Raw genomic sequence first — 14,262 nt, forward strand, 5'->3', positions numbered from 1 at the left:
ATATATCATCTGAGCACAGGTGTGAGAGGCCTCCAACTGCACTCCTCTGACTGTCTTATTTCATGTGCTGATCACTGCCAAAAGTCCAAGGTGTTCAGGAAATAAATTATTCTGAACTCTTTCAAGGGTTGCTCCTTGGTAAATCCAGGAATCACCTTTTTTGAATGCAGGTTAGCAATATAAAAACACAGGAAATACCAAATTGGTTTAGACTAAGGATCCATCTAGTTCAATATCCTGTTTTCACTAACAGCTATTAGAGTATGCTCAGTGAAAACGAGAAACAGGAAAAGCACTTAGAACATTTTCCCCTAACACTTTCATAGCCATGGACTACTTTCATCTCAGGGAAATTCTTACATGTTTAATCTAGACCATGTCTCCCAACAGGTTTGTTTTCCAACTCTTTACTCAAGTGGCCCCTCTGGACTCATGCAGAACTTTTTGCACTAGCAACATCCTTTAGTAAGGAGTTTCACAGGTTTATCAGCCCCAGGGTTTCATTCCTGGCCAGTAGCAAGCTCACCACCTATCCATTCAGACATAAAGCTCATTTTGTCCAGCATGTACCCATTCATTTTACCCTACTTTCCCTACTTTGAATTTTAGCTGTTATTTTAGCATCTTTGAGAATCATTGTAAAATGCCTGTCTGCAGTGTAAAGTCCTTGTAAAAGGAACAAAAATATAACAACCAAAAAACTAGTCTGTACATTCCAAGATTGTGCTTATTTCAGTTTGCACCCAAATTTCTAATCTAAATATATCCTTCTCCTTGCTGCTTCTATACTCCAAGCTACTCTGTGCAATGGTTAAATGAAAAGTACACATACAGTGAAGAACTGTATTATATTGTACAAGGCTGAAACGGTCCTAATGTTGCCATTTCCCAACATTTTGTCTGCAGGATTTGGTAACTTTTAAAAAAGTTCCTTTAAGAGTATTTTTAAGCATATTATCAAGTGTTGTCCCTTATGTACAGCTGAATTTTTAATACTATATTTATAAATGACATCAGTAGTTTGGACTCTTACAAGAACAGTACAGAAAGTAGGACTTCCAAAGGGAAGATCGGTAATGATGACTACAAGATGCTTTCCAATGTGTCATTTGCAAGAGAAGATGAACTGTATCTTTCATTTTAATTAAGATTAAGTATTGGAATGAGAGAGTAAAACCTCAATTTTTTTCAACAGAAATGGTATGCAGCATGCTAACTTTGTCCTTTTCCAATTAACGCACCATAATAAGCCTTAAGACTTCAGTGAGGGCTCTTTTGGAATGATCTGGAAAAAATCTTTTTTAAATAGGTTATATGATGTTAATACCTGAAAAACATGGAACATTTGAGTCAAATATTTAAAAATATTCAGGAGAATATGTTTAAAGATTAGGGTATTGCCTTTGGATGCCCCACTTCAAGATATCCACTACTGTTTCATCCATCTGTGAAGTTCAGTCTAACTCAAATATGCAGGATTATAGAACCTGAAACATTTTGCACAACACTGAATTGCAAATCAGGAAGAGCAAAGGCAGTCTATGTAGACTGATTTCTTATGAGGGAAAAATTTATAATTTTTGAGTGCTTACATGTAATTTATTATAACACATTTTGTAACAGATTATTCTATTTGAAATCTAAGCAATTTTCTACAAAATTGCTGAAAGTTCACAGTAAATCTGCAGCATGTGAGAGGCATACAGGTAGGATTGATTTTTTTGAGGGAACAAAACAAATATTTTAATTTTCCAATTTGAAGCAGAACACATCTTAAGCACATTAAGTTAAGGCATTCTCAGCTTTCCCCAGAATACATTTCACATTGCCTGCTACTAAGCTCAATACATCTTGGTCTTTTGTCTCAGAGCACTGTCTGTACTACAGCCTAGTCTAAACAAAATGCCTATTGGAGTGATAATATATATATAGGGGTAGTGTAATATAGAAGTGTTTTCAAAAGCCAGGTATTCAACAATGCAATCAATGAAAAATCCTAGCAACATTACAGTAGGTCTTGGGCAAAATTCACCTAATATATTTAACAAGAGCTAACAACAACAAAACCAAAAACAAATAAAAAAACCAACAAAAACAACCAAAAAAATTGAGGGAGTTTTTGGTTGGTTGGTTGGTTGGTTGGTGTTTTTTCAGGTATTTTTCTTTCAAAGTCTGATATTTTATGCTCAAACACCTCTGTCAGATAGTACACGAAACCTACTCAAAATCCCACTGTGCTGACATTCAGTATTCACCAAACCCTTCCACTGAAGGGATTTCCCTCAGAGGAAGATGAATATCAAGACAGCACCTGCAAAAGTTGCCAGTCCTAATCAGGAACTTGAGCAAGCATAAAGTACAATGCAGAATTTCAAATGAAATCTGGAATGGCTTATTTTAAATTAATGAGACTTCTTCCCCTAAACAGGGCATGGCAAATATTTCACTCTTGCACGTTGGAACTTGTGAAATCATCTATAGAGAGAACACTGCACCTCTGTATAGGAAAAATTTCTGAAACCCCAGAGGTTCAAACTACCTCATAGGCAACAGCCAAGAAAGAGATGCTGACCTTGAATCTGGGATTCTTTCCTATAAAAAATAAATGAAAAAAAGACCAATTAAGTTCATGAATAATACTAATTTGGTATTAAAGAAAAAATAGAAAAAAGAAATATTTCAGCAATAAAAAAGGAATTTGGAAACATATTAAACCTGTTTTCTCACGAATGTTGACATTTTAGGTTTTCCATAACATCTTCAAATAAAAGGTCTTTTAAAATAATTTTATGTTATATCCTGTTTGCATAAAAAGGGGAACAGTCTTTTTATCTCCTCTCTTTGTTTTATATTTTTAAAGATTATTTTGATATTTTGCATTATTTTTGTCTTTTAATTTATTCTACTTCTTTATTATGCACCATAGAAGTTAAGAGAATCTGGTAACCTCCATGCAAAAAAAGGTGATTCCTCTTGGATTTACCAAAGAGTAGCCTGTAAAGGAATTCAGAATAAACTACTGTCCTAAATAGTCTCAGACTTTTGGCAGTGATAGGCACATGAAATAGGCCAGTCAGAGTACAGTTGTGAGGCCTCCCACAGCTTCAGAGCTATGCTCAGATGATATATTCCTCTTGGCAGTAGGCCAGAAAACATTTCTGTGCAAAGAAAAGGCAAAATGAATGACTAGCGACTATCTTTGGTAGTCTGTTTCATCAAAGAACATGCCATCAGAAAGTACAACCTGCATTCACTAATTGATTTGCTTTATTTTACCTAAGAAAAATATGAAGCCTTTGATAAATGCTACTTTACACCAATTTCATCAACCTTGAAATTAAAAAAAAATAAGCAAAACCCCCAGAAAATCTAAAGTCAAAAAAACCCACATCAATCCTTGATCTAATCTACAAAAGCCTAGAAGAGGGAGGTACCTTCAGTTTGTTGGAGTACAATTTCACAGCCAGTGAAATTCCCCACTTCATTCCCTTTATACATATATGCTAACTGGGAATTTGAATCTGTCCTGTAAAACCTGATCTCCTATATTAAAACTATAGCAGACATTTAATGTAAACATGCCTGAAAGAGATGTAATTGTGAAAACCCACCACTGAAGGTTTTGGTTCTGTCATCTCTTTAATCTTTCATCAGTTGTGACAGTTAAGAAAAACTTCATAGCCATTGCTCTGAAATCACTTCTCCTCCATTTTAAGATAATCTATGACCTACTTCTCGATCTCAAAATTATTTATAATATACAAATCCATGTTGCATCCAAAAACTAAAACATTCTCAAGAGCAGTGCCAAGATTTTATGACAGTGTTTCAAAGACCAGGTGCTTGCAAGTCATGAGACAACAAAGTAGGGAATGGTATACTTGGTTTGCCATCTTCAATGAGGGAATATGTTTCACTCGTGGAAGCACACCAACTTACTGTATAACAAAAATCATGGGAAATTAAAAACTTTGTTTAAAAGACTATTTCTTTTCACTACATTTTGCTATCAATCATAGTGACTTGCTGTAAAAAAACTGAGTGATCTGGATGCATTCATGCAGAGAGTCCCACTTAAAACCCATTGTAAAGGCTTATACAGCATTTACCTTCAAGCAAGGGGGTAGTTTCATTAATATTGGTTCCAGCTGAGTGGACTATGAAGCACAAGTCCATGCTTATGTATTATTACAGACAGCTATATGAGACCATTTTTATTTTAAATATTTAGATTTACTGCAGAGAAGGTCTGTCTGTAGTGCTATAAATGGTTATGAAACACAGGCTATAGAACCAGTAATCAACAGTGAGTCCTTAGCCAGTCCATAGCCAGAAAACCCAGTCTCCCTCCTATATGACTTTGCTCTGTTTCTGATCAATGTAATCACACCAGCTGCAGCACAGCTTGTATAGATGTGTAGATTAAGTATATATTCAACATGCCTACCCATACAGGAAGAAGGGATGGATTATACTCAGTGCAAGTACTTTCAAGAATGTGTAGTTCCAAACTATTAAGTATAATTTAAATATTAAGGAACACCTGAAAAAGAAATTAGAAGCCAAATCATATCAACATAGAAATTAAATTACATTCACCATTGTTCTTCTTAGTAAACACTTACACTTTGAAATTCATTGGCTACTTGGGTGATGAGATTGCCTGATTCTAAGAAGTTAAATAAGCACACTTCTTTGTTTCTGATACCTACCCTAAATTATTGAAGGTTCAAGATAGAAATGGCAGTATCTTTATTATACAAAGTATAACTTTCTAACAATTTCAACTAGGCTTTCTAATTCATCTTCATTAATTATCAACTAATTATCACAGAATAAATTATGCATTAGATTTTTCAGGCTGAACAGTAACTGGTTTGCAACAGTTGAGGTTACTGAGGAGGAATGGGCTATGCAAGAATTTAACAGTGGAGCTCTCCCTCCCTTCACATGTCAGGTACTATCACATTATCCTGAGCTCATTTGCCACATCATTTGAACATGATGGAGTCTATTAACTTAATAAGAGTAGCAAGATACCATTCATTACCTGTAGTAAAAACAAACTGAAAATCTCCTCAGAAGTATCTCAGCTCTTCCTAAGAGCGGGGATTTTTTGCTTGCTTGCTTGCCTTTAAGGAAACAGATCTGAGGCCACCCCACTTGGCTTTTTATCATTGAATAAGTGCTGCTTAATTTTAAAATTATAACTTCTTTTCGTGATAGCATATGAATCAGTATCCACAGCAAGTCTTGAAAATAGTTTTGAATTGTGAGCTCAGAAAGGTTGCAGCACAAATGTCAATCTGAAAAATAGAGTAGTGTGTGCATCATTTGCTAGATAGGAAAGGAAAAGCTTGGATGACTTTGTGAAAAGAGTATTGCTAAGAATTTCTAACACATCTTTCTTCTTGCATCATATATTATTTAATTTCCATAGCAAATCATGAAAGCAAGAAGCCAGTGTTTTCAGAAAAATTTGAATTTATGTAGTTTACAAAAGAGAAACTACGATAGACTAGGAATGATAGAGAAAATAAAGGCAAGGAAAATCTGTTACCAGACACTCAAAGTTATTAAAAAGCTGTGTCAGATTTCCAAAAGTTACAAGCATCCTATAAAGTACACATTGACAGTGTTTGTGCTGTGACTTTTATAGCACTGTAATCCCAAATCTCATTTATTGCATGCATCAATTCTTCCAATTATTGCTAAAGAGTCAACTTTGCTCTCAAATCTTTTCATCAGTGTCATAACAAAAAACACAAATAACCAACACACCACCACCACACAAATGAAAATAACCAGCTGAAACTTTTAGATGACTTTAAGTAAATGGCTTTTAATTCTCAGCAATTGTATTATCATAATTGGATATTATCTGCCGATGCTGGACTTGCAACTCTGCAAGGGGGAAAAAAAGTAACTTAAGTCTAGAAAGAAGCACAATTATATTTTATAAATACAGAATGACATCATGTAAGTTATCATATTTGTCAGCTGTTGAGAACAGCCACAGAAAATGCTGAATTGTGAGAAAAGCATATTTTCCAAATTGATAAGAAAACTACAGCATCTGCTCAGTATAGCTTAGAAACCTTCCCTGGTACTGCACACTTTGTCCAAGGTTACAAAAAAAAAAAAAAATTACCTAAGGAATGCTGAAAACCACTATGTTTCAAATTCCTTAAAGGCAAAGCACAAGTGTTATTTATAATTTCCCACAAGATACTATAACATCCCATTGACAGATTGCAGCTGATTTACATCTTTAGATAAGCAAAACCAAGCCTCCGAGGAAGAGAAGGTAGTGTGCTTGTCACAGAATATCAGTCCAAGAAACAGTGAAAATAAAAAGCGTAAGATTCATCCTTTATGACCAATGTTTCTTCTCTGCAGTACGATTAACACATACAGGTGGACAGGTGGACCCATGTACACCCACATCCCAATTTGGGCCGGTGTGTGTAAAGGCTTAGAGAATGTCAGATTGTCTAAACACTGTAACATCAGGCTATGCTCTGTTTTCATTGTGCTCTGCCACAAAGTAGTTCACAGAGCTTCTTTTACTATTATTTATAAGATGAAAGAAATGATAATATAAAACAATGACAACCCTGTATTATCCTTAGGCAATTCTCTCGTTATCATGCTGAACCGCTCGACTACAGAGAAAAACAGTCATTACCTGTGTGAAGAGAACCTGTGATTAGCCTGAGAAGGTACTGGGCAAATTTCATTATTTCCCGCTTACACCGCTTCCTACAGCCACTCATCTTAGGCAACGGGGTATTCCTCTGAGGAGAGCCTGACGACTTTGCCAATAAAGGGAACAGTTTCTGCCAGCAAACTTCTGGGGCAGTTCAGAGCCTCACACGGCCTCGCCGCCTCCTCACGGCCGAGCAAACTCCGCCGATCTGCCTCGGCTGGCTGCGCAGGGGAGCCCGCGGCGGCCGGCGGGCGCTGCCACGGCACAGCGCGGTGCGGCACGGCTGGGCAGGGCACGGCACGGCTCGGGCTGGGCTCGGCACGGCTCGGGCTGCGCTCGGCACGGCTGGGCAGGACACGGCACGGCTCGGGCTGGGCTCGGCACGGCACGGCTCGGGCTGGGCTCGGCACGGCTGGGCAGGACACGGCTGGGCAGGGCACGGCACGGCTGGGTAGGACACGGCACGGCTGGGCAGGACACGGCACGGCTCGGGCTGGGCTCGGCACGGCTGGGCAGGACACGGCACGGCTGGGCTCGGCACGGCTGGGCTGGGCTCGGCACGGCGCGGTGCAGGCACTGGCGCGGCCACCGGCGCCCCCGCCGCGGCCGGACCCGCGGCAGGCGCTGGCCGCGGGCGGCTCCGCGGGCGCGCAGCCCGGCGGGCGGGGCGGTGCCGGTGCCCGCCCTACGCAGGCAGCACGGCACGGCACGGCACAGCACGGCCCGGCCCAGCCCAGCCCAGCACCGCCCCCGGGAGCCGCTCCGCTCCGCGCTCCTCCCGCGGGCAGCGGCCGGGGCACGGCGCTGCTCCGCTCCCGAGCTGCGGGAGCGTCACCGAGGTGAGCGGGCGGGGCTCCCCTCACCTGCACCCTGCATGGCGGCCTCGGGCCCCGTAGCCGGCCTGAAGGTCATGGACACGCCAGGCGCTGCACACCTGTACGGCAGGAGGAAGGAAGCAGAAACCCCGCTGGTACCTCTGTGCGCGGAGCTGCCCCTGCTTTCCAGCCCCCCGACCTGCGGCAGCTGGGAACAGGCTCTGGCACAGTTAGCGTTCTGTGGTTAGAATGTCTCCAAGAAAAGCTCGTCAAGATTCTGTGGTTAGAATGTCTCCAAGAAAAGCTCGCAGGAAACTACCTGTAGTCCTTACTATTCCGTTATAAATTCATTGTTTTCCAACTTGCTGAGAAGTATTTCTTATTAATAAAAATTATCTGCTGTAGTCTACATCCATGACCACAGAACCCAAAGAATATGTTTTCATTTCCCTTGGAGTACTTCCCTCATAGAGAACAGCTCTATTGCATTAGAGGGTGATGCAATATGTAATGCCTAATACAGTTAAAAAAGGGAAAAAAAGAAAAGCCAACCCATTAAGGAAAAGCTTAACAGAAGAAAATCATCAACTGATCTAATTTTATGACAGCACTGACCATAAAACATTTTGGCGAATGCCTTTAAAAAATTACAATAAACACAAATGCACATCTTCAAGGTATTGTCTATATTATGCGGTGAGTAGAGATAAATACATTATAGACACAATACATCAAAGCATTATCAAACTTGCAGTTAGATGACACAGTTTCTGTGTCTGCTATCTGAAACACAAGCATGCTGTCTTTTGCTTCCAGTGAACTACACAGATAATGGAAAGAACCAAAATGAAATAGCTCACAGAAGCCCCCAGGTTACTCCAACACAGAGATTAGTCTGAGAAGGATGTGGGCAAATTCCAGTATTCCATGTTTGCACTACTTCCTACAGTCGCTCATCTAAAGCAGGAACTAATTTCTTGGCACAGCTTTTTCTGAAAAGATGCAGTACAGCTTTAGCAAAAAAAATCATCCAAAAAAAGACACCCCAAACCCCCCCAAAAAACCCAACTAAAAACAAACCAACCAACAAACCAACCAACCAACCAACAAACAAAACCCCCCAACTCAATACCCCTCCAACAAAACCCATCAAATCCTGAGGTACTGGAGATGCCAGTGTGCCTTACAAATTTCTGAACTCCTCTGGTCTCTGAAAGGAAAACTCCTTAAACAGCTGGTAGAGGTGAAGAGATACCAAAGGCATAACTTTCTGTCTCTTCTTTAGAGGAGGACTGAAGATGCCAATGCAAATGGCTCTGAGCTGGAGTTCTTGACCTTTTTAATCCTTTGACATCACCAATTGCTTTATAGAACTTTCACTAGCAGTGTTACTTCAAAACAAGGAACTGAAAATTACTGAAGCCTAAACAACTGAAATACTGGTTTTCTAAAGCCATAAGCATGAATCACCAAGACCATGTGTTGCTCTTCCACCACTGAAAAAAAAACTCAAATAAAGCTGTACCAGTTCTGACACAGTTTGACACTGTTTCCTAAGCCTTCACATTTCAATATACAATAACAGTAATTGCTACCTAAGGCAGATATCATGAAAGATTTTTGACTAGTTACGCCAAGATATTTTTTTAACGATCAGTGCAGTATTTTGATAGCATTGGATCTAAATCTATCAGCCAATATTTCTATGGTCAGCAGGAAAGACTGACTAAGATTAAAGGTTTGTTGGTTTTTGGTTCCCCCCACCCCCCCCTCCCCAAATCAAGAGAGCAGATCAGAGAAAAGGGGACAGGAAAGTTAGAACAGAAAACTAATAAAATCACCATGGTACATTTGAAAAATATAGTAAAATAATAGGAAGGACAGACAATATCAACTTCTATATATTTGTATTATGCCTTTTTTATCTTTTATCAATTGACACACTAAGGTTCTCAGACAGAGCCAGGCTCTTTGCACTGAGGTAAAAAAATACTTTTTAGATTTACAAGCTAGGTCCATCCATAATAATTTATAATCCATAGAGCTGAACTAAAACCCACTGAAAAAAGATCCTCTTAATGTCAGAAGGGTCTGCATCAGTTCCTAGAAATTCTGACTTTGGAACCAGGTACTTAGAAAAAACACTATTTAAGTAAAATGGAGGAGGAATAAAACACATGCATACATAACAGAAGTCCTTTTCAAACATTATGGAAGGAAAAAGTAAAAGCTCTTTGTAAACTGGATTTTCAAATTGTTTCACCAAGCTCAGCTCATGGGCTCCCAGAATAACATAAAGTACAAAATTACTTTGTTTGTAGTGCTTAGAAAGAATGAAATTACTAGGGAGGAAGCATGCAGTTTTTTGTAAAAGACTGTCAACAGCTGCAGTCAAGTTTAAAAGCAAAATGGGAACATTTCCCTGAATGTACAAAGCATATTATAGTGCAGTCAGGACACATTAATTGATAATAATAAAATATTTTATTCCTGTGAGGATTTCTACACAAAGCTACAAGACAAATCTTAAAATCTTTGTCACCATGGAAAGAAAGCAGTGCAAAACCAAAAATGTATGAAATTAAGTTCTATTCAGTCCAAATATGAAATTCCACATGTATTTTTATAACTTCAATTAGGGTCTCAGCATCACAGGTGTATGCCCCAGGCCCACCTGCTGTCAACTGAAGTGTAACCTAACCATCCTTAGAGGAGGGTAGACACTGATATAGCTTTAGTCTAACACTAAAAAAGAAAAAACTACACCAATATTGTAGTTCAGAGATGGTCATTACTGGCAGCTATGTATCAGTATTGCTTTACTTGTTCCTGTGTAGGAATAGTATTTCATTATAAAAAACAAACAAACCAACAAAACCAAAAACAAAAAACCCAATACAAACAAAAAAACTCTAAACAAAACCAAAAGGTAAATTACTTTTAGATTGCTTAGGCTGCTGGGACAATGTGGATGACTCTTCTTTCAAAAAAGAAAAAAAAAATAAACACCAAAAGCATTGCATGTCTCAGAACTAACCACTGCAACAGACTGGTGTAAAACTATAAATTAGCTAGAATTATAGTTATGTTTTGAGAGGGACAAAGTTACTAAATACAGATTTTATTTAATAAAAAAAGATAGAAAAAACATCTCTTAAAACATTAAAAAAGAAAATAAATGTGGCTCTTGTCATATTAAGTAACAATGGCAAAGACTAAAATACCAAAAGCACATATAAGAGTTTAGGGAGAAAAAAAAAAAGCCATCACAAATATTTGATGAGAAGAAACCCATAGACTAAGGATGACATGCATGCCAAATATAAATTTGCTACTTTGTGGATAAAATCTCCATCAGAAGCTGAAGTGATATATAAAGCTCACAAGCTGATTGGCTTCTTGCAGACAATTTTCATTGTAAACCTCTTTCATTTGCACACAATCATCTAACTTCAAAAAACAAAATTTTCTCCTGAACTAGTCTTTGCTATTGACTAAAAGCAAATTGAAATCTTACAACAAAAATCAACTCAATTAAATGCTTCAACCTCATCAGAAAGTGTAACCACAGGAAGTTATCCAGGAGCAGAAAATCCTGTGCAGTTTCCTCGATGTTGACTCCGGAGGCTTGTAAGAGCTTTTTTTTTTTTTCTTAATGCAAATACTGAATTCAATAACTGGATTTTTTTTTTTAATCAAAGGATTATTAACCTTTTTATTTCAAACAACAGTGATATTTACAACCTAAGCACATGGCAAACAATAACAGATGGGCAGAAACAAACAGATGGGTGAGCACAAGGTAACAGTGAGATGTTTACGATAGAGCATAATAAACAGCTGCCACAAGTAGATGACCATCATCAGATCTCTCTTCAGTTGCTCCTTGACTGTCATAAAAGTAAGAGTCCTCTTAAATCACAGTCTCTGCTGTATCTATTTTAATAGCTCTTCTGTGGACTTCTTGACTTGACAGTATTGTGCACTGAGGTGTCCCAAGTTCGCCATCATTATTCAAGTGGATGCAGCAGGATGAGAGTCATTCATCATAGAAGTCACTGGAAACCGCAGAAGTAATCCCAAATTATTCATGATGTCCATGAAAATATCAGCTACCACTTTTAGCCACAGCCAGTGAATAGCAACAAAAATTCTCTTGCACGTCATTTGCTCAAATTTAGTCTTGGATATTAACGCAGACCAGAGATGGTTATATGATAGAGGATGAGCTGGGGAACCAGAGATGCAGGCATATGTTCCCTTCCTAACTGATTAGCAGCAATATGCTAGCTAAATTTACTTAGATTAAATGGTTATTGTTATTTGTTGTCTGTCCTGAATGTTATAGTGACAAGGAACCAGAAACTGTTTCTTGCTCCATGCATTCCATATTAAAATGTATGTCTACATAGGATGTGGAAATGATCTGGTTCTGTCTTGTAGGAAAATAACTTCCACAGAGCCCAGCACAGAGAGTGAGGAGACTCCCAATGTCCCTGGTTATAAATACAGACTTATTTACCTTCTTTATTTTTTTTATACCCTTCATAGCAGAATTAAAAGCTTCCTATTAGCCCTACTGTTACTTATCCAAACTTCATGCAATAATTTTAAATGTGGAAGAAAAAATAGTAAGAAATCTTTATCCTGGCCTATGCTACTGAAAATGAATACAGTCTTCCTGCTTTTGTTTTTAGCGTTTAATTTCTCCTGAAAGATTGCTAAGAATAATATCTTCAAACAGCTCTGTTGCTGTGTTTAAAATAGGGCTACAGAGAAATGACTGCTACCTCACACTGTTTGCATAATATCAACAAATTATACATTTGCTTTATTCTGATAGCTAATACCTGAATAAAATAAATTACTTTTATTGCTGTTATAGTCCCACACTCTATAGGTTCAAACTGAATTTTCTAATATATTTATGTAAACTAATAAAACACGTTGGCTTAGCCCACCAGAATCTTTGATCAGTGTAACAGAAATACTTAAAACATTTATCCCTATTACTCCCACCTTCCTTGAGCGATCTGTTCTCAGAATGCCTTTTTTTACTTACTCAGTGTCCTTGAAGCTTACCCCAAGGATTCATTTTCACATAACACTCTACGATGATACTGCAGACAGTCAACCAGGAACTACAGCTGCCTCAACCTCCCCCATGGTCCACACTTGCCTCATTAAATATTCATCACTCCCAAATGCTGCAGTGTCAAACATGAGCAACTTCCCAGCCTGACCTCCTACAGCCAGCCTGTGGTTTGTGCTGGAGAATAAACAAGACTGGGATTTACCTGCGGTAACATAAAATGGTATAATGCAGTTTTCATGTTGCACATTAATTTCTGTGCGTGCACTGTAAAATTCTCACTGCTGAAGCCAGAGTACTAACTTTTAATGTTCAATAGATACTGAATACCTGTAGGCGAAGTTGCAGGGCAGTGTTATCAAAAAACTAAAATATCAGATTCCTTATAATACAGATCATGTTTTGTATGTATGGTCTTACCTTTCAACTTAAAAATATATTATTTATTAATATTCTCAAATTAAAAAATGATTGTGGCATACAAATATCAAGTATGTGAAGGTGGGTTTTTTTTGTTTTGTTTTTTTTTTTTGGTGGCTTTGGACTCTTATGTTAGTTCCATTTACAGGAACGCTGGGGGTTGCCTCCAAAAGAAAACAGAAAAATTCTTATAACTCATTTAATTGTATCAGACTCTATGCATATTTATGTCTATACTTAATGGAAGAGAAATCTGAGCAGAAAAAAACAGAAGGAATCTTCTTTTCTGATACAGAAACCATAGCTGTAATAGTCTATAAGTTCCATAAATCTTTGAGATTTGATATAACTAAAACATATCCATATCATGTCCATACAAATAAAAGTAGTGTGAAGGTTGTGCTTTGATCCCAAAACCTACATTAACTTGTTAAAGAGAGAAGTATCAGAAATTGGCTGCAAACCAGACAATACTGGGTATGCAGCATTCTTAAGACAATAGAATAAGCATTGCACCAAATCAGCCATGAGAATTCTGTAAATGATTTTGCAGGCCTTGTTCAATATCTATTTAGTATCATTTATTTCCCTACCTTCTACCATATATTCTTCCGCAACCATACAGACATTTATTTCTCTGACAAGTATGGCCACAACTACTTGTGGATTTGGGCAAACCTCCCTCATCTGCTCTTTTCATACCACTTTAAACCAGTGATGAAAAGAGGCAGAGTCAAAGTAAATCTTCAAGATTAAAAGCAGAAAAACAGAGCAACCAGGGAATTCAGTCTCACATGTGACCCAAAGGCATCAGTGAAAGACAATTTTTGGCTCCCAGGTGGGAATACACACTTAGTGGTTAGGCAGGTAGATGGGACCATGTGCAGGAGACCTCAGGAAACTGTAGAAGCTGAGTATGAAATCATTGCAGTCCCCTAGTGTTGTCACTAGTGTCTCCTAGTGACAACACCCTAAGATGTAATCAAAGAAATGTCTTAAGCATAAACACAAACCATTTTTTTCAGCTCTATAGCCTAAGGAAGTGAAACAGTGTGATTATAAACTCAGGTACTATAAAGTTACAAGTCAGTGACAATAATAACCTATATATGATCAAGGTGAGTAAAGAATAACTTCATCAATTGCCTGTAAATAAATATCTGCTGCTGAAGCCTAGAACAAGAAGATAAGTCAAAGGCTGATAATTAGAATGACTCCAAACTCTA

The 14,262-nt window shown here is 38.2% G+C and overlaps 1 protein-coding gene across 6 annotated transcripts in view; it reads right to left on the bottom strand.

Moving 5' to 3' along the window:
* Window positions 1-14,262, bottom strand: part of KCNIP4 (potassium voltage-gated channel interacting protein 4) — a 384,367-nt gene that overhangs the window by 273,293 nt on the left and 96,812 nt on the right. The window contains exon 1 of one of the 6 annotated variants that reach the window (XM_021554444.3): window positions 6,689-7,005. The exons of the other annotated variants lie outside the window; for them this stretch is intronic. Coding sequence (XP_021410119.1) covers window positions 6,689-6,776 — 88 coding nt within the window. The 5' untranslated portion in view covers window positions 6,777-7,005. Of the gene's footprint in view, window positions 1-6,688; window positions 7,006-14,262 lie in introns of those variants that run through there. 6 annotated transcript variants of the gene reach the window in all.

The sequence above is a fragment of the Lonchura striata genome, chromosome 4 (assembly GCF_046129695.1).
Source record: "Lonchura striata isolate bLonStr1 chromosome 4, bLonStr1.mat, whole genome shotgun sequence".
NCBI lineage: Eukaryota > Metazoa > Chordata > Aves > Passeriformes > Estrildidae > Lonchura > Lonchura striata.